Source organism: Caenorhabditis elegans, chromosome II (assembly GCF_000002985.6).
Source record: "Caenorhabditis elegans chromosome II".
NCBI classification, from domain to species: Eukaryota; Metazoa; Nematoda; class Chromadorea; order Rhabditida; family Rhabditidae; genus Caenorhabditis; species Caenorhabditis elegans.
In genome coordinates, this window is record NC_003280.10 from 10,201,119 (window position 1) to 10,222,300 (window position 21,182).

Genomic DNA, 21,182 nt, shown 5'->3' on the forward strand with positions numbered 1-21,182 from the left:
TGTCTTTCAACAATTTTCTATTTGAATAAATAATACAGTAACTGTACAAAGCATTTTATTTAAGTTAATTGTAAAAAATAGAAATTTGAAAATTTTTGGGGGAAAATCGAAAGACATGTGAGCAGACTAACTAGAAAATAATATCTGAAAGACTGTTGGGGGCGCTATTGTACAAAAATATATGAACAACATAATGTTTCTTGAACGTTCTAGAACATTTCCAGATCATCGTTTACTGACACAGAGCCAAGAGAAATTCATGAAGAACAAAAGAGCATCTAAAAATATGGGAAATTTTGACGGGATTGAAAAATAAAAAATTAGGAAAAGAAGAAGCAAATGAACGAAAATGACACTGGGACGGGGGAAGGATGAAGAGTTGTGCTGGAACCGAAGTAACCAAACACTGAAAGACTTCTTGGGGAGTGGGTAGATTGAACATGTTTGAATGAACATGCTGAGACTGTTTTCGGGAGTGACCGGGAGAGTAACTGGAGAAAGACGGGAGTTTTGTTGTGGGGACAGTTGGGGGACATACTATAGTGGAAATGTGGGTGGGGCGGAAAGGGGTCTGTACATCTGTCACCGGGGGCACTCGCAGCGAATGACGACGGTGATCACCTGAAATTGAAATGTTTTAGTCGTGGATTTTGCCAATGATTTCTCATAAATTTTCATTTAATTTTGCAGCCACGCCCAGCCGAAGCCGAAGCCAAAGCCTAGATCTAAGTCCAAGCCAAAGCCTAAGCCTAAGCCTAGGCCTAAGCCTAGACCTAAGCCTAAGCTTAGCTTCAAGCAAAATTAGGATATCGTTAACAGGAAAAAAGGTTCTTAACCAAACGAACCTCAAAATCGCCAAAAATATTTTTCGTTTTTTTTTCAAAAATTTTTTGAGAGCAGATATTGATTATTAAAATTGTTCGTCACATGCTTCTTCTATTCATAAAAGTTTGAAATTCTTTGTCGTTTTGATGTTCCCATAATCCAGAGGCATCAATTGTCTCCTCAAAAATCAAAAGACAGGGATCAATTGCAGATGATTCGGCCAAGTTTGAGAGCTTCAAAGATTCAGAAGTGTTGTTCAAATTGAATTAGACCAAGATGAGATTCACATCTGAAATCATAAGACTACAGTAATCAAAAAAAATATTTTCAAATAAGATATTTAAAAAGATATTCATTCCATTATTAAAATTAAAATAGGGAAAAAACAAGGGGGGGGGTACACAAAAATTGAAGAGGGGAGTGGCTCGACTATACTAAATAAAAGTTTGTTGTGAAAAGAGGGGGGAGGCGGCGGTGGCCACCCGTCGTCGTCCGCATGTCTGGAGCCAGTAGAGAGGCACGGAAAATGAGATGCCAGGAATAGTGTGAAAGAGTGAGAGAATTCGAGAAGCGGTCAGCTGAGTGTCTCCGCGTTGTAGTGTCTAGGAAGGGGGTTGCGCAACTCGCAATTCGTGTGTGCATGTGTAAAATTGAGCGTGAGGGAAAGGGAGGAGAATGGCAATGGAAGAAGCTTCTCACTATATAGTACTGAAAAGGAAATATTTCAGGCTTCAGACTGTCGGAATATGAGGTGACACAAAATTTCTGAGACAGCCTAGCTGAAACTACCGCACCATAATTTTCAACTTTGACACCCTATATCTCAGTTATTGTTGGTTTTATTCAAAAAATGTCAACTATTATCAAGATATTTTAAAATAATTTTTTTCTATTGTTTTATGTAGATTATTTATTGACATCTTTAAAGATACAAAATTAACCTATATAAAAGTTTCAAAGTAAACCAGTTCGATGTACTACATAGAATATAATACATAGAAGAAGAATGTAGAAACACAATACGTTATTTTTGGAAAGAAACATGTATTTCTGTTCTAAAAAGTCCTCGATATATTGATAAAATCATGAACCTTTCAATATTACGATTCAGATCACTTCAATTTTATCGAATTTTGACAAATGCAATATTAATAATTCTTAATAATTCGGAAAATAGTAGAAATATGGTCATCAAAATTAAGGTATACAAGTTCAACTTTTTCAAAATTACCCATGAGGAAAAGAAATTGAAAACATACATCTAAGAAACGAGAAGTGGATTTCTGAAGAAGCTGAATCTCTTCCACTCCCCGCCCGATGAAAAGATGAAGAAATTGGAATCGGAGAAGAAGAAGACGGGATTTATGGCTTTTTGTTTCGCGACAAATGGGAGGTATAGAAACCAATGAGAATGGGGAATATGTGAGAAATGAAGGAGACGAAGAAAAATTAGAGATTGCAACAAATCATGGATTGTAAATGTATTTAGAAAGGTGTAGAGTCACGTGGCTTGTAAGATCAAGAAATTAAGAAGGTCCCAAGGAAACAATTTGTTTTCACACAAAACATAAAAATTAGCCCATGTCTAGGAAGTTTCTACGTCTGATTTCTATCAACTGAAAAACATACCGCGGAAACAAGCATTGTTTCAAACTCAGCATATTTCATATTTATATAATTTTAAATGTTCTCAATATTAAAATATCATAGTCAACTTGGTTGCAAGAACTATACTAAAATTTTCAGATAGTTTTTTTGAAACTTTTTTTCCTTCTCTACAACATTAACCACAGCAACATACAACTACAACTACACCAGCTTAACTTTCTAGAAACGAAAAATAAAATGTACATAAGAAAAGAAGAAAATAATAATAATGTATAATAGTCTTCTTGAAGTCAGACAGTCGTGAATGCCTAGCCACTGAACAAAGCATAATACTCGTTCATTCATGAACAATGCGAAGCCGCGCGCGCCGACGAAATTTGCATCGAAATCGAGAGTTTGCACGATGTTCTCGGTCTCGTTGATTCGTGTAATCACTTGCAGCCATCGACTGGCTTTGTTTGATCAGGCAAATACGATTGCGAACTGAAGCACTATAGGAAAAGGAGGAGACATTGAAACAGTCATGTATGTCCGAATGAATCAGGAGAATGTGACCAATTGTATTGTTCTGGAGTGTGGAGATAATTTTATAAGAGGCAAGAATGGCAGATTAGCACTGAACATTTCTGGAATTCCAAAAGTTGAGAGAAGTGGAATTATTTAAATATTCTTTAAGAAATATGCACTCACTGAGTAGACATAAAGTTTTAAAGGAAGAGGAATGAAAAGTAACTGAGTAGTTTGGAAAACAAAACGGAAAATTTTTGGCAAATAAGTTGCAACAGTCTGAAAAAAAATCTGGCCCCTTCCTCTAATGTTCCCAAGCAGGCAAAATATTTAAAGATCATTTTATTACCACAGAAGCAGTTTTCAACATTCTCACTACTGATGCTACTCTACCTCAAATACCGTGGCGTTTGCTATTCATTTCCCAAATTTTTATTGAATCATAATTTTAAGATCAGTTCCCAACTTTTTTTTTCAAATTAGTGCATTTGCTGGAGTATGTGTAAATTTTTGTAGACTGGTGCTGAACTTTGAAGACTGTTCAATTGTCCCAATGAGAGCCCAAATAACCCTAGCCAGTGGTGCTTTCTATATGTCAAAACTCGTGATGACGTGGCGTGTAGTCTAAAATCCTCGAATCATCTTCTGCAGTGAACTTCCCTCTGTAACCTTTGCTCGAGGCATCACCATTTCACCCATTGAAAACTCTCGGCTGCTCCCGTCACATACTTCAAAACATCGTCATGCCCTTTGCTTCTTGTCATCCTCTCCAACACATACTCTCTCTGCGATCCCGTGTGCATCTGCTGAGAGCTCTCGGGCTCTCTCAGATTCTCTATGTCATCTCTCTCTCTGATCTTTCTTGAATCTCTCTTCCCGACGGGATCTCTCTCATCTTCCGCCCAATTCCCAACTTTTTTGCGGCTTCAAAGTTTGTTTTCCCTTCCTTTTGTTATTTTCCTATTTTCTTCCATTTTTACAGTAAAGCGGAATCTGAAATTTTATCTTCAAAAATTTTTTTGCTTCTAAAAAATCTATCATCGCTTTATTTGGTCGTTTCAAAAGCTGAAAATAAATTATTTCAAATTTGGCACAATGGGCTGAAAATTATCAAATACCAAAAGCGAAATTTTAAAATTTTACACTTCAGTTTAGCTTTATAAACTTTATAGCTTTTTATTAATATTCTTAATTTTTTAGATTCATTTTGAAATGTTGAGTAGATGCAGAGGGGAGATTGGCAAACACCGATTTTTAGTGGTGAAGTAACCATAGTCATAGTGAAACTACTGAAATATTTTGAAAATTTTTTTACAAGCCTTAATTTTTAAAAACTTTAAAATTTACGGCAAATACTCATTGACTCCAAAATCATTGACTACCTGTTCTCATTGCCTACCCTTGCTCATTGACTACCCTTGCTCTTTGCCTTCCTGTTCTCATTGCCTATCCTTTGCTCATTGTCTACTCATTTTCTTCATCAGTCAAGAGGCACGTACAAGGACCGTTTTCCAAGAATACATCAAAGGTACATCTACTCAATTTGTTCATTCATTCAAAGGGTATACATATTTACAATCTTTCAATATGTACACAACATTTCGGGCAACAATTAGTAGTAGCTGAGTCATGTTTTAATTTATATTAATTTTGATAGGACACGAAAAAGCTGGGCAACATTCATTATTCATCAACATTAATAGCAACAATGGCAACAAAAAACAACAATTAAAAATTTGAAAAAAAAGTGACAAAGAACGTAAAATCAATAACAATGAAATTTGGCATAAGAAATTCATTCGGAGTCGAAGTCAATCACTCGTTTTCTGCTTTTGAGTATATAGGAACATGACGCCGTAGTATCAGACATGTCAGACAAGGTTGCACTGGAGTTGATGACTCCGAATGAATTTCTTATGCCAAATTTCATTGTTATTGATTTTACGTTCTTTGTCACTTTTTTTTTCAAATTTTTAATTGTTGTTTTTTGTTGCCATTGTTGCTATTAATGTTGATGAATAATGAATGTTGCCCAGCCTTTTCGTGTCCTATCAAAATTAATATAAATTAAAACATGACTCAGCTACTACTAATTGTTGCCCGAAATGTTGTGTACATATTGAAAGATTGTAAATATGTATACCCTTTGAATGAATGAACAAATTGAGTAGATGTACCTTTGGTGTATTCTTGGAATACGGTCCTTGTACGTGCCTCTTGACTGATGAAGAAAATGAGTAGACAATGAGCAAGGGTAGGCAATGAGAATAGGTAGTCAATGATTTTGGAGTCAATGAGTATTTGCCACAATTTACTTGTTCAAGGATTTAGCTCTTTCGTGTAGAGGTTAAAACTTTAAGGCCGAAGGTGTAGGTCGCCTAAAATGCAGGCGATAAGTTGTGTGCCTACAATGTTTTCGTTTGTCTCGAATTGTGTTTTTTCCATTAATTCGGTTGTTTATTTACCCAAACACTTCACCTTCAATTGCAGAAAACCTCAATGTTTTGCTTTCCGAAGACCAAAATAGATATTTCATAAAATTTCTCTCAGAAAAAAAGAGAATAACATGTGGAATGTGGTGAACAATTTCTATGAATTTTCTCTTATATCCAGATGCTTTTTCATTTGAACCTTTGAACTTCAACCCTTGATTTTTATTGTTGCAGATCTTCACAACATATACAGGGTACCAAAAATGTATCTACAATAACTATACCATGGTAAAGTCCCTTCTGAATCTGTGTCTTTCGGCTGTGTGCCAACATGAGCTGAACAGTGAGCTGAGCTTCATCCCAGTTGAGTGTCGTCAGAAATTATTAGAATTTTTCTGTAGTCATGACCAGGTGAGTCGGCAAACTATCAGACCAACAGTTAGAACATCCAATTTCCAGCTTTCGGCATCAGATTGCTCGACACTCGTGTGCTCCAAATACTTTGGCTGCAATATCCCATCTCTAACATTTTATTTGTCAGCTGAGCTTACGGACGAGATGCTCAATCAACTGACCACCAACAATAAATATGTGGAGAAAATCACGCTGGTCGATTGTCCAAACGTCACTAACCTCGGAGCACAGGCGGTCACCACAGGACAAATTCTGCTGAGACAGTTGGAATTGAGGGCAATGCACCAATTGACAGATCAGTGTTTGGAGAATGTGTACAGTCCATTTTTGTACTCGGTTGATTTATCTGGATGTGGAAAGGTGAGAGGCCTGATTTCGAGACTTTTCTAGAAAAGATCTCTCGAACTTTGAGAATGCGCCAGAAAGGTGACTATGTTTGCCGAGCTTGTATCGGAGATGTGCGGCATACACAGACAACTTACAAAATTCAACTTTTCTCGTTGTTTTTTTTTTTGAAGTTTTTAATCCGAAATGTGTATAGAAATACATAGAAAGTATTATACTTTCAAAAAATAATATTACTGTCACCAGAGTTTTTTTTATGTTGCAAAATGTCATCACATGGATACTTCGAGTAAGTTTTTGGGCAACTTCTCAAAACTTTTGATTAAAAATGAAATTATGTTTTAATTTTAAAAAATTATATAAACAAATATTTTTTTAACAAAAATTTATAATTTGAAATGTTGACACAACGGTGAGAAGAATGGTATTCTGTAAACTTTCTCTGCAATTTTAAAATAGATAAATATCTGTGCTCAAATTTGTAGAAAGAAATAAATATTTCACCTGCCATTTTCAAATTTTACTGTAATTTCAGATTACGAGCCAAGGAATTCGAACTCTTCTCATCAAAAACCCGACGATCGGATGTTTATACTTAAACCACTGCCGCTCCCTCGACGATCAAGTATTGTATGACATTGCTCACTATGTTGGAGATCGGCTTCATGTTGGTGATCCTTCCTATATATCATATAACTTACTTCCTTATTATTTTAGGTTCTCGAGCTCGACTTCCCAACATCCTTGGCTGATCCAGCTGCTGCTCTTCACTACTTGTCCTCCCAATGCCCAAACCTTTCACAGCTGTCCTTGGCTCGATTTTTCCACGAGGTACTAGACATATGCTTTTTTATTATGAACTCTTTTTTTCCTTAGAACCTTGAGGATGTTGAAAACAATGTTCAGTTTGTGATCGATGGAGGGAATTTGAAAACATTGGATTTGTACGGGAATTACTTTTCATTAATGCCACAGCTTCCACCAACAGTTCAATCGATTCGATTATCAGTGTCTGGAGATGAAGACTCACAGCAGTTGCTCTCCACTTTAATGGATCAACCGTTTTTGAACAGTATCAATTTAATTGTATCAGTTAGAGAAGCTAATATTGTAAGTTTAAATACAAGTTTATGCTTTACAAGAAAAATGTATTTCCAGCAAGCCGTTGACAATGCAAATCACCTTCTCTGTGCCATTATCCCACTTCTTGGACATAAAATCACCAAGCTTCAAATATCAGTTCCACGTCTTTTCGATGAACCTCTGAAACTTGTCACAGAATACCTTCCAAATCTAACTCACCTTTCTCTTGAAATCAATCATCTCAATACCAATATTCTCCAAAAATATTTTGCCGGTGGCTCAAAATCGAATGCTTCAAAGTTGAAATGTTTGAAGATTTGTCGAATGAGAATGACATATCGAGTTCTTTTTGCAATTGCTCGTGGAGCTCGTAATCTCACTGATCTTGAAACTTCACATATGTCCAGCGTTGATGATCGATTTTTATGTCTTTTGGGTGGAAATTGCCGACAATTAAGATGTTTGAATATTAATGGATGCAGAATGGTCAGCGATAAAGGACTGGCGGTTTTGGCAAAGTAAGCCTTCAAAATTTTTTTTGAATACTTCAAGGTTAACCTAAAAACATTCCAGACGTTGCCCTCTCCGTGAAGTCCGAATCCGTGGCACCGCCTGCACTGACAAGTCCATCTATACACTGGCACAATTCTGTCCAGAGCTCGAATGGATCTCATATGCCGACTATTCAGGTCGTCCAAAATTCTCCGATGCTGCACTTCAATGTCTTCGTGATTCTTGTATTCAGAAAGTTATTTGTTGAATTGTTTTAAGTTCTACATATTTTTTCTTACAGGTCTAAAAGTTTGTCTGACAATTTTTTTAAAACAATATTAATATGAATATGTAATTTCTGTATGTTTGCCGTGGGATACCTCAAAAGATATTTAAAGTCCATGTCTGATTTAAATAAAATAAAACATTCCTATTCGAGAGTAATGTATGAGAGGAATTAGGAAATTGAGAATTTTATGAAAACATTGATTTTTTCAGAAGTTCTTGAATTTTCTACATGTTCCTATAAAAATTACTTCCTTTCTCGAAACTTTCCAGAATTTGTGACTTTGGTAACCGTATATTTAGTGGAGATTCCCATCATACCACCTGCTGAGCCGGTGATCTTTTCCTTGCTCATCAATTTATGCGGCTCCCACTTTGGTGGTGATTATGAGAAAATGTGAACTAAAAGCTTGAATTTGAAGATTTTTTTCTAGATGAAATAACTACAATAACAATAACTTTTCAGAAACATAAAGTTCCCTTTTGGGATGTTTTTTTTCTGGAAAACGTCTTTTCAACACCAATATGTTTTCTTCATTTTTCGTAAAATACCCAGGATCTGTCACTTTGGTAGCCGGATATTGAGCCCAGATTCCCATCATACCCCCTGCTGAGCCGGTGATCCTTTCACCTGATCCAAGCGGTTCGCACTTGGGTGTTTTCCGAGATTGACTGAAATTGAGGATGTAGATCAGAAGATTCCGGAAGTTATAATCATGGGAAAATATAGTTTTTGCTAATGAGAAATTGAATTTTGGACGTAGGGCAATTTCTATAGACAACAGAAACCTAACATTCCAAAATCTTTACTTACAAGCTCCCCAGGAACATTTAATTTTTTTGCAACAAATTCGAGGTCGTTAGTCAGTTCATCAAGTCAGTCGGGATATGGTGTCTGCATAAGGTGTCGGTGTCTATAAAAACGTTAGTGTATCGCTCAAATTTATGAGCGCCGCGCGCGCCGAGTCGGCCTGTATCAAAGGGACACACGTTCAGATTTATGGCGTGTTCGTGCGAAGATGGGCGCCTTCCGCACTCAAGATTTGATCGCCAATTCCCAATTTGTTGCGAAAATTGGCGAAGAGATCGGACGAATCGAGGAGACGCGGAGACACGTAGGAGGACACGCTTTACGAGGAGGTGTACGGTATAGAGAAAGGACATATTTTATGAAGGTTCCAGTGACAATGATTTCTAGTGATATTTATGGCACAGACATTTTATATGGCTTTTGTCGTTTGCTACGATAATATCGCATTTTTATTGTTGGATCAATTTTGAACACTACTGTAGATTTATACTTTTGTAAAGATCTTTTTTGGGTTCTAGGTCTCTACGAGAGTAATCAGGCTTTTTGTAAGATACACTAAATTTAAAATCTTTGTTTATTCACGTACAGAAAAATTTAAAGTTTACAGGTTTCGGGTGGATTTCATTTTGTGAGTTGAGTTAAAATTGGAAACCGCTCAAACTTTCTTCAAATTAAGTATAATTAAATTGAAATTCACTCGAGCTGAATTCTAGACCATATTTCAATTCCACACTGCCTTTAAATAAATATTTTCCCATGGTAATTATTTCCGGAATCTTCAGAGTTTAGGTCTCGGAGGGCATTGATCACAGAAAACACCATTGTGTGAACCGCTTGTAGAGATGAGCAGGTGAGCAGATTGATGGCTCAGTCGGCCAATGTTTTGGTACTCTCAGTTTTTTCTGCCAATGGTCTGTACAATTGCAACTTACTCATTTTAACTTTGTCTGAAAAAGTTACGAAGTTACGTTAACTCAAAAATTCCGATATAAATTCCTAAGCAACTACTACTAACTGAACAATTTATTTGATAGTTCTAAAAGTCCCAGGTAATTTTCCCATGACCTTTATACCTTCAGATTCACAACCGGAAACCGACACATTCAGATTTCACACCTAGGTGTCAATTGCTCGTTCCTATCTGACAGTACACATTTTTCAAAAATAATTAATTTTCTATTGGCTTTAAAGGTAAAGAAAGTCCCATAGAAGTTCCACGTGGAATTCCGTTTTAATGCGAGACCGCACGAAAAGAGGTACCAATTTAGGAAATTGTGGGAATTGTGCCGTTTCCCATGTCGAAAAACTGTGGGGTACTCCAAAAATTGTGAGATATGGGAAAATATTCCAATAGAGAAAATGAAGCGACTGTAAGTTTCAGATTTTCGAAAGTCAAAGAAATGGAATGCAACCTAAAAAAGCAATAAATAAACTTCAAGTGTAGCCTAGGAAACATGCTACGTCCTACGCAAAGAAAATCTTCAAAGTTTTTTTGCTGTCTACATTTTTCACTTAACAGTTCATATTCGTTTGAAGAGTCGTGCAAAGTTTGACCAAAAAATATTACTTTTTTTTGAAAACATGTTTTTCTGGGTCATCATTTTTAGGTTCACATGTTCTTTATAAAAGTTTCTACCGAAAAAAGGGTAAACAATTAAATCAGTTTCTTTTTCAATTTTTTTGGTATTAGCCGAGAGCGATTCTAATTTCTATGCACTTCAATACTAAACTTGTATGTACATTTTTCTCGACGGCACGGTCAGTAAGATGGGGACCCCTTTCTTCTCCGTTACCTTCGTCCCAAATGATATCCTCTTCCAATCTTTATGATCAAGTCGTGGCGCAAGGTGTTCTTCTTCTTTCCTTCTCGTAAATGTTGCCCTCTTGCCGCCGACAACACTGTGTGGAATAAAATAGATAAGTATCTGAGAACCAATAATTACCATTGCCTCTACTCTCTGTACAGATTGGGGCGACAAAATGGCGTAACTTGAAGACAAGACGGAAATTTGTGGAAAAAACGATTGATCTTGGAGTGATAGGATCATTTTTTGAATGTTATGGTTTTATTTGTTGCTGTTTCATTTTTTTACTATTTTTTGGTTTTTTTTTGTAATTAGAATAATGATGTAGATTTTTTCTGACCGTTATCCTAGCATTCCTAAACTTTTCCTACCGTAACCCTTTCCATATTTAAGCACCCTTCTTGTTGGAATTTTCTCCTCCTTCCGAAACAAAATGACACAGTTAATGAAAGGGACGGTGAAACTTCTCCGTGTTTTAAGGTTTATCAACAGAAGGTCGATCCGTACTTGGAGATACAACGCCGACGCACACGCTCGCACGCGGAGGGGCTACTTAGGTAATAAGCGTATCGGAAAAGAATCCCGACTTCCGACCGGAAAGACGGGTTCAATTGAGTGACAGGTAGCAAATGGGAGAATGGGGGAATGGTGTACGGTAGGTACGCAATACGTCGTGTAATATGGTGTAAAAATAGTGATTATTCAGTCGATTAAAGACGGGGGTCTTCTTGAAAATTTCTTCAGAACTCACCAATTCAGCCAAATGGGGTACAAACATCGTATTTCAAACGGTTTAAGTCAACTGCCATTATGCCGTACTGTAGTTTTCCAACTGTATTCTTCAAGACGTTTTTCCCCAATATTTACAGAGCAATCAACTGTTTTCTCATGAATATGTTTAAGGAAAACGAATACTAAATCATATGATTTTTCGTCGGAGTGCTGATTTATGAATCCGTATTTTATTTTTAGCTTTTGCATCGGAATTTTGAAACATAAGTTTTATATTTTACATATTCTTTTAATTTTGCAAAACGCATTTTAGAAATGGTACAGGCACTTTTCGTTATTGTTATCTAGATTTCAAACAGCTTATATCTTTGTTGTCGTTTGTTTTGTTCAACAATTGTTACTTGGCAAAAAAATTGTCTTCTTTCTCTATTGGTTTGTAGTTGACTATTTATTTGTATCGTCAAAATGTGAAGTAGTGTGATGCAAGTGAAAATACGGTTCCTGTGAACCCTGAAATAGCTACCAGCTATCCCCCTAGTCAAAAAACCAAGTCGAATAAAATATATAATTTGTCATCCAATAAGCTTGTTCATAGCGCGCCACCACGTGTGGATATCTCAATTTGTCCAGTATGCCGACAAAGAATCAATGGGTGGCTGCCCAGTTGGAAGTCCTATGGTGCAGTCGTTTTTTTATGGATATCGCCCCACATTTTGTTCAGCCCACTTTGATGGCGCCCGCTTCACCCAACCACCTTCGACAAATGATGTGTGCATAATTAATGAGAGTTTTCACCTGTGAGATGAGGTCGGTTAGTTGATGGTGAAAGGGCGCGGGCGGGCGAGTAAAAAACTGACGGACGGCGGTGATGATGAGTATGCTGTTAATGCAGGTGCTGATGGGAAAAAATTGGAAAAACATACACATATGTTTGGGTAAGTACGGGCTATTGAACTTTAATGACCTTGTTTCGCTTTTTTCACTTTTTGAAGTAAAAACTTGCTAGGTCACAGTTTTCTGTTTCTAAATATTTTTCTACATAATTTTTTGGTAGGGTTTCCAATTTGCAACGCTCCATACTGAGAGCCCCTGTAATTCAGAATATTTTTTTGCACGCTCATCATAGTCTAGGTTCAGTTCAAATTCAAATTTATCTACTGTAGTCCGGCAGCCGGTGTTGAACGTGCGCTTCAAAATTTCAGCACTAAAATTACCGTTCATTTCAGCTTTAATAAAACTGTCTTAAAGTTTCGAAAAAATCTAGTAATTCCTCCCTTTTTTCTATCTGTTTATTTTAAGATTTCACATGCAGACCCATATTCTCACAGATTTATTTCCTGAGAACAGAGTGCTCCATACGTGGCAAGGCCTTGAACAGCCCGCAGACGTAACTTGTAACATGCCTGTTCGGACTCATTTTGGTGAGAGTCTCCCAGGACTTGAAATATTAGTTTCTTCTATAAACTGTAACAATCTATTCACCAAAAATCCAATTTTTAAATTTTTATTGCAATTTGTTTACTGATTGGAAATTACACTTTTACATATAGATGACGATGATGTGGTGTGTTTACAAGTATACCTACAGTTTACAATCGAAGGTGAACATTTACATAATTATGATGTTGACAAGACTTGAACATTTAGTCCTAGAAGATTATCACATAGCATGTTTCATCCACAAATCATGGCACCGTTCCCTCTCCTTAATCTCACTGCATCATGATGCTGACAGCCGGATGGATGAACCCTTCACGGTGAAAAGGGCGCGCGCGCGGTCCCCTCTTTTGATCTATCCACAATTTTTGACACGAGATAGTAATAGACACTATGGGATGGGAAATCGAAATTTGGTGCAGAATTGAGGAAGAAAATAAATGTCGAGCAATTGCAATTTGTCATAGGATTACTGTAGTTTTGGTATAAAACCCTTAATGTACATGTTAGTTAGTCAAAGAAAATAATTATTATGAAGTTTATATATTTTCCCATGCTTCTGGGATTCCCAGGATCCTAGCATCACTCCACATTCCCATCTGATTGTTCCGCGTGTCATCCACAGTCACGGAGAAGTACATCATAAAATCCGCGTTCTTGTTCCGTGTCAATTTGCTCGCGGCGGTGTTCACTCGTCTTACTTGTCATCATCAAATGTTGTTTCCCATACCGATTTATCATTGTCGGGGCGACGTGATTGTGGTGGTGCAGGTGTGTAGAGTGGTGAGAGATCGGGGGATATGAAGAGGTTGGGGATGTGAGAGGGCTTGGAGAGTTATCGCGCACTATTGGCTCTGATCTCGCCGACGACAACACTGATATCTTACAAAACACAAAACAACGAGGATTTTAGTGAATTGGATGATTGGTGGAGTTTATGAAGCTAGGAGGCGACTAATTGCCCTAGATAATGGCTTATAACTGTTCCAAATTTTATACCATAAAAATATACTTCTCTGGAAAGTTATGCATAGTCATAGTCTTCCACGTTCTTTATTTCCTAGTTTATATGGATACTCAGCATTTGAATATACACAGCTCTGCTGATTTTACAATTTATTGTTTAAATTGAGTATACTCAATTGCCTCCAAGTATACTGCACATGTCTACCATAGGAACCAGGGCGGCCACAAAATTACCGTATATTCTAGTGGAGTAGCACCCGAGTTGTCAATTTTAACAATTTTCAATGGAACAAACGGCAACTGAAATATAAGCTGTCAAAGTTGAACAAGTGGGGTAGAACACTATATTTGACCAGAAATTTTAAAAAAGTTATTTATTTTTCTATTAACCAAAAGTAAACATTTTTGAACACAGTTCTTTGTTATTTTTTTTAGAAAAACAAACCAAGAAATCTATTTTTGTCAAAAAAACAACTTTCCCACCTCTCTCATCCAAAACTTGCTACCTAATTACAGCGATTCTACCCTTGCATAAACCATAATTATTTACTCTGATATCAAGATCAGATAAAGTACAATATTCACCGGAACAAGAATTTCCCATGAGCCCAGCATGCTCATTTAGGTACTTGACTCAAGATGGTGCAATGTTCCCACATTACAATTTAGAAGGGACATGCATATCTAAAGATGCCGACGAGATTACTTGTACAATTATAGTAAGAACATGTACTGATGGTACAAGATGTAGAGTGTGAAAAATTGTCTGGATTACTGTAGTTTTGAAGATTACTGTACTAGATACTGTACTTAGATAAAAGTTTATTTTTGTGAATTTGAAGTGCGTAGAGTTTTCCAAGCAACCTTTCGAATGGGGCAATTCTAACCAAAAAATATCCCAAATCTTGAAGTTTTATATGCACTCCAAATAGTAGTTACCGTATTTCCTCTATTAGTACTGCACCCCATTATTTTACTTTGAAAAGGTAGAAAAAGAAATAACAAATATTTTGGTAGGGACAATTTTGTATAGTTGAACAATGGGTTGCAATACTGGTAGAGGAAATACAGTAAGTTAACTGGATGTTCTAATCTGCTTTTTGGCTCTGTTAGCAATTTACAATGAGCTAAAGAATGTTTGTCTGAAAATGTAGTTTTACTTGAAATCCCCGTTTCTACGTGTAGAAAATGCAAGAATTACTCAACAATGTAAGTAAACTGGTTTTATTTAAACATCTAAAAAATTCGTTACATCTCACTTTTTTTCATATTCAAATGTAATCATTGATTCTTGTTGTTGTTCTAGATCTAGAAAAACTGGGTCATCATGCAAATCATAAACATGCATACCATAAAATCGGTATACCTAGAAGGTATACCCAAATGTTTACAACTCATGATGATATAGTGCATCTCCACCTTGTGCACCTCCATATGCATTCAGATGTTTACAGACTATCATAAAAGTCTCCAGCACGCCGTTTATGATATTGTTTACCAGAATGCACGTAGATATTCCAGATTATTTGAATATTTCTAGATTTGAAATATACCAAAAATTTCCCAGGGTCCCCCATCTCCAGAATCACAGCCGGAAGTCGGTCTCAATTTCGCACCACAGTGTCAAAATATAATACCGAAAAAACCTTGCTAATTGTCGTGAGAACCTAGTGTAAATATAACAACAATATGGTATTTTATAGGAGGGAAATTGAAAATATAAGTACATAGAAATAATGTTGAAATTCTCAGGACCACGCGTGTCAGATGGCTGGGAACGGTGTATGTACCAAATTAGCGCGCAATGGGAAATCTGCAATATTCTCACAGTTGTGGAAGGTCATGGAGTGTCAGGTTTAGATGGGATCTATGAAAACGATATTGAAGATAAAAATAACATTGAAATCCATTATGTTCCTTATTTGTTTCATACTCGGTGTTTTCTAACTTTCGCCTAAAACATACACATATAATTGGTTGAAAAGTTGGAAAATTCCAGAAAACGTATTTTCTGTAATTTTAAACCTGAGTTGTATTAGGCTTGTTTAAGACGAGAAATAAATTGGCGGTAAATGCCAAATAGACAGTTGTGTTCTGAAAAAACAAGCCTTACAGACTTGAATAAAGTTCTAACCATGTCATAGAGCGTGCGCAGGCCCTACCGTAGAAAACAAAACATTCTACTATTTTGATCTCTGTAAAAGTTGATCTCCTAGAACTTAAATGAAACCAACTTTGTTACGTTGAGTTTGTAGATCGTAAGTATAAAATGTTTGTCGATGCAACCTTGAATATTTTTTTTTAATGTAGGAAATTTTTAGGGTACATTCACTACGCAAGTACCTATTTTTGTCTTCCAATAATTGCCAACGTATTCAAATTTAAAAGAACTCATATCATTATCATCTATCAAAATTCAACTCTCTAACCTATATCTTCCCACAGTCTCACTAGTTCTCTCATCTTCACGTGCCCCTATATTCCCACCACTTCCGTTATACCCCTCTCTCCCTGCACCTTTCCCATGGTTGCCTGCCAGCCAAAGGAGGCGTGGCCTATGCACATCCAACGAGACGGTCCCCGCCTCTAGACGCGTCCGGTTGCAATTAGTCAACAAGTGGGGGCTATCAGAATTTACTTTCATTCATACATCTTCTTCTCATTTTTTTGTTTGTTTTTTAGTTCCAGTATTTACTTTAGCTGTTTTGAGATTTTGAGAAGTGTATTTAGTATACATTCCTAATTATTTTTTGCCCTAAATTCTTTAGAGTCTTACAGTAGCAAATCTACAGTAGTCTATAGCTATGGTTAAGAGTTTCAGCTACAGTAGCAACATAGTTCTACCTCACCAGAAATAGTATTGCTACTGTAGCGCTTCCAATTTCTAGTTTTCCTTAAATTAACCAATTCTCACTTCATTTTAACATTCTTCCCCCGAATTCTCTATGTCTCACCTCACTATCAGTCTTCCAAATTTTCACCTCAAGTACAGTACATCTGAAACTCTAACACCTCCCCATGCATTTTACTGCCTGTAGATCCCTCTTGTTTACCAACTTCTTTCATGTTCTTCCGGTCTGCCGTTTCACTTCCTTTTCTCACCTTGTCGGACCCCTAGCTCTCCATTAAAGGATTAGTACCGCCTGAGCATCCGCCCGGCTCTTCACAGTGTCGCCTCTCACCAGGGGTTATCAAACCAATATGGTCAAGAGTTGTGGGAAACTGTGTCATGACTCAAGTGCTTTTTTCCCATGCACACTTATCAAATGATTCCCACACTGATAACTCGGCACGTCTTTTGTGGTTGATAGTGATGGGAACCATTGGGATATAATTTTTTTTGGCGAAACGACACAAAAAGTGGGTTTTTAGGGTTTAAGGCAATTAAATTTCTACGAATAAGATTCTAATCTAGAAAAAGAAGGCGTGCTGTAGAAGTGAGGGGTACTGTAAATCGCCACGCTCCCTCTTCCGAATGGTTTATGACTTTTCTCTATATCTCCTTCTCTTTCTCTATATTTCTCAAATTCCGCAACATTTCTCCCTTCTTGATTTTGTTCATTTACAAATCGAGCTATAAAAATCAATAAAAACTTAATTTTTTTTCCAGAAATGGTCCTCATCAGTACCCCACCACCAGCTTACGCTCATAACAGAAAAACATCACAGGAGAAGAAACGACGAGATGAGATTAATGCAAAGATCAAGGAGCTTCAACTATTGATTCAAAATGAATCGGATAATGAGAAAATGACGTGAGTTTTCTATTCGTTTAGTGTTATCTTCATTCAAATCTTACTAATTTTCAGCCAAGGTGATGTCTTAAACCGTGCAGTCGAAGTGGTCAGTCGCATGGAAACCGAATCACCTGGACCATCATCAAATCCAAATCGCAAAGGATTCTTTGACGGATTCCGATCAATCGAGTCGCTCACTTATTCCTTCATCAAATCCCTGGGCGTCAATTCAGATGTCTGTCAGGATTTTGTGCAACGTGCCAAGCAGTTTTTCGATCGAGAACGTTCATCTTTGCTGAGCACTGTATCTGGAAAATCAAAGAGAAGATCTGAGTCGGAAATTCTCCACTCTTCAATGAGCTATAGATCCCAGTCAAGCTCTCCATCGACATCGGAATCTGGAATCACAATTGATAGAAAGGAAGTGAAAAAGAATAGAGAGCAAGATAGAAGAGATCGTCAGGGAGAAGCTTTTGATGCTTTGAAGAACTTTATCATTGAGAACAAGCTCATGACATCTCATCAAGTGTAAGCTTAAATTTTCCCAATACCATAAATTAAACTTTTCCTTTTTTCAGCGAAAAAATGCAACGCTTGAACACCCTGGATATCATAATTGCCTACATTCAAAACAAGAAGCACAATTTTGTTAGTCGAAGCGACCAGGAGCAGTCACTCTATGCACATGCAATTGCAGAGGGAAAGAAGACTGCAAAAAACATTGCCTTCCAATTTTTCAAGGTGAGTTGTCAGGAACTTCGAGAAGATTTTTTTAAATGTTATCAATATATTTTCAGAGCGACCGTCACCTCGTTGTCCGATGCGCAGACCTTGAAAAGTTCTTCGAATTCTCCTTATCACCAAAGCCACTCTTTGGATTCCCATCCATGCCCATCCCAATTCCACCACCATCATTCCCAATCTTCCCATTCCGGCCATTCCCATTCTTCCCAATGCCAATGGCACCAATGGCAACAAGTCCAAAATCTCAACAGTCTCCATCATATTCACTGGATTCTCCACCACCATCATCCGATACTTCTTCGTCATCAATCGAAACACCATCCACTCCAAATGAGAACTCGAATTCCAATCCTAAAGCTTCAAGAAAGAGTAAGCTGTTCAGACCATGGGAATAACTTTTCTAAAAAATATATCTCCTTTAATTGTAATTTAGTGTTAAAAGTATATATTCTTATTAATAATTTATCAACCTCAAAATGTTATCGACTTTTTCAACTTATCATATCATTATCATCTCACAACCAAAATCTAGTTTTATTGTCACGGGCTATTAAGCTTACCGGTAGGTTTTATAAATCCTTAATTGTTGTTTTCCCTCAGTATTCATAATATTTATATTGAATTTTCCGATTTTCAGTGATTTTGAAGATTAAATGACTGCAGAATAAAGTATTTATTATCTCTATTATAGTGTTGTATTCTGGTACCTTGTTTCCCATGGCAATTGGTTGCTCATTGCCACGTGTCTCGATAGAATGATGTGACAGTTTTTATTCTCCCACCACCTTGTTCCAGACAGACGACTAATTAGTGTTTTAGTGGGAAATGGTTAATACAATGATACTTCTAATTCAGAGGGTTTAAATCCACAAGGAAAGTATTTCCGCTCTAAATTGAACTTCCGAATGTAACCTAGCTATTTTTTTCTTTGTAAAGTTGATGCCTTTTGAAAAAAACATGTTGAACATTTTGCAGATTTTTTTCAACATATAACATTTTTCGAAATGGCTTCCGGATGATAATCTAACCCTAAACACCCTGAAGCATTAAAAATCTCCATTAAAGTGAATGCATTTTGAATTTAAAGCTGAGTTTGAAATGTAAACCTTTTTTGTGATAAACAAATATTTTCGAATTCCTCAAAAGTTCAAATAAGAATTGCCGATCTTTGAGGTTTCTCTGTTGTTTCCTGCGAATTGTCATCTCGCCGATTATTTGGCCGTTCAGTATTTAGAAACAGTACATTTTAGCCTGGTGTGCCCCCGATACAAACTTCCTTTGTCATCTTTTCTCATGCAATATTTTCCAGAAAAGTTTTGTATAAAAATGCACTGATGCTGGAAACTCAATTTTTGCCACAATTTTTTCCCGAAACTTTTCGCATCTTACTTATAAATATTTGTACTTTAGTTTAGTAAGTTGACATTTACAAATCAAAAGTGCGTAAAACTTTTTTAATGCGGAAACCCAGAGAAAAAGTGTGTTCGGACTGTTGAGGCGATTGTCTCGAAGTTGTTGGCGAACCCGAACCGGTCCGCTTTGTTTGTCTCTCAAAACCTCTTCATTTTCTTTTATCTATCATATTTCACCTATGTTCTATACACCCATTCACCCCCATTTTATGTATGTGAAAAAATGAAAATTTGCATCTGAATTCAGAATATTTTTGTCGTTTTTTATAAGCATTCCTTTTAGGTGTCAATTTTAACATCTCCAAGGAAAATGGTTTCGAGTTTTTTAAAAATTTATATTTAGAAAGTCTGATAACAATACTTTATTTTAGGATTAATGTTAAGATCCGAAATTTTTTCATAAATGTATGGCTTCTTCCGCAAATGCAAAACAATTGACACGACTCTAAAAGTTTTCTTTTTTTTCTGTGATTTATATGTGATGTAATTTTTCTGTGACTTTGTTGCATATACATATGTAGAGTTTAAAATAATTTTCTAAAAAATCAATCTTGACAATTTTTCACTTATATGTCTAAAATTTTTTTGTAAATTTAATTGGGTAAGTTTATCTATGATACTATAATTTTTAAAAAATCGGGTTACAATAAAATGTATCACAGCTTTCGTTTTTCATTAGCAAATACTTTGGAATAGTTATAGAAAACTTTTAAATGATCATAAATGTCTTCAAAGTAAATAAATACAAATATTGAAGCGTCTTCATTCCAATGGAATGAACAAATTGAAAATCCGATAAAGATTTAATTGAAAAATATTGGAAATGCTCCTCTTCTTCTTTTTCACATTCACATCGTCCATTTCTCTTCAATCAACCAAAGCGATTCGAATTTTGTTGAAACAATATTCTTTTGCTCTTTCTCTTTCTCTTCCAGTTTCCAGCCCTTTTCATTCAATTCTCTTTTCTATGTGTGAAGCACCAAAAGCACAAAACTCGAGGAGCATTTTTCTTTATCAAAAAGGAATTGTGAAAATTTCCCAATTTAGTCTGAATTATTTTTCCACACACCGTTATCGAATTGTGCTCCTCGCCGTGGCTAGTATGACGTTATCATACTGTCATTAGGTCATATGTATTATATTTCACACTTTTACTTTATTGTGCTCCTTTTTTCTTGAAATGTCATTCTTTTTTCTTGCAGTTGTAGAATTTCCGGAAACTTTTTTTTCTGAAAATATAGGAATAGGGAGTTGATTGGGTTATTGGAGCTCGAATTAAACTGAGGGTAAATAAGTTTTTAGGAAATAATTTTGAAGGGCTGTGGTGCTTTTGTCAAAATATACGCGATTTTTTAAAAACCAAATATGAAAAAAAAAATTTCAGTCACGGTTTTGGCAAATTTTCAAAATTTTGAAAAGTGTGATTAGTTGAGATATTTCAACTATCCTTGCACATTTGAGCCAATCTTTAGCACAAAGAATTAAAGCATAAAACACATTTTTGCCGGCTTTCAAAATTTTGATAGATAAATAGTAATTGTTATAGA

General features: G+C 36.2%; 2 protein-coding genes and 3 non-coding genes across 5 annotated transcripts; 3 read left to right on the plus strand and 2 right to left on the minus strand.

Annotated features, from left to right (window-relative positions):
* Positions 1–6: 6 nt before the first annotated feature.
* On the minus strand, positions 7–1,112 carry tts-2. The gene is made up of 2 exons (NR_000803.1): positions 846–1,112; positions 7–621 (listed from the first exon to the last, which is right to left on the minus strand). It is a non-coding gene; the product is annotated as an Unclassified non-coding RNA tts-2 (non-coding RNA).
* A 4,494-nt stretch (positions 1,113–5,606) lies between these two features.
* On the plus strand, positions 5,607–8,143 carry T01E8.1 (F-box domain-containing protein). Its single transcript, NM_001377849.3, has 7 exons — positions 5,607–5,783; positions 5,832–6,146; positions 6,667–6,798; positions 6,849–6,962; positions 7,008–7,241; positions 7,290–7,732; positions 7,788–8,143. Exons 1-7 carry the CDS (start codon positions 5,658–5,660, stop codon positions 7,972–7,974), a joined length of 1,551 nt encoding a protein of 516 aa, NP_001364580.1. The 5' UTR covers positions 5,607–5,657; the 3' UTR covers positions 7,975–8,143.
* On the plus strand, positions 6,413–6,433 carry 21ur-15355. Its single transcript, NR_051587.1, has one exon.
* An 8,222-nt stretch (positions 8,144–16,365) lies between the features above and the next one.
* T01E8.10 lies at positions 16,366–17,312 on the minus strand. Its single transcript, NR_151569.1, has one exon. It is a non-coding gene; the product is annotated as an Unclassified non-coding RNA T01E8.10 (non-coding RNA).
* A 40-nt stretch (positions 17,313–17,352) lies between these two features.
* On the plus strand, positions 17,353–18,908 carry ref-1 (Regulator of fusion ref-1). Its single transcript, NM_063803.7, has 4 exons — positions 17,353–17,497; positions 17,552–18,007; positions 18,058–18,220; positions 18,277–18,908. The coding sequence occupies exons 1-4, from the start codon at positions 17,355–17,357 to the stop codon at positions 18,616–18,618; spliced, it is 1,104 nt and encodes a 367-aa protein (NP_496204.1). The 5' UTR covers positions 17,353–17,354; the 3' UTR covers positions 18,619–18,908.
* The last annotated feature ends 2,274 nt before the right edge of the window (positions 18,909–21,182 follow it).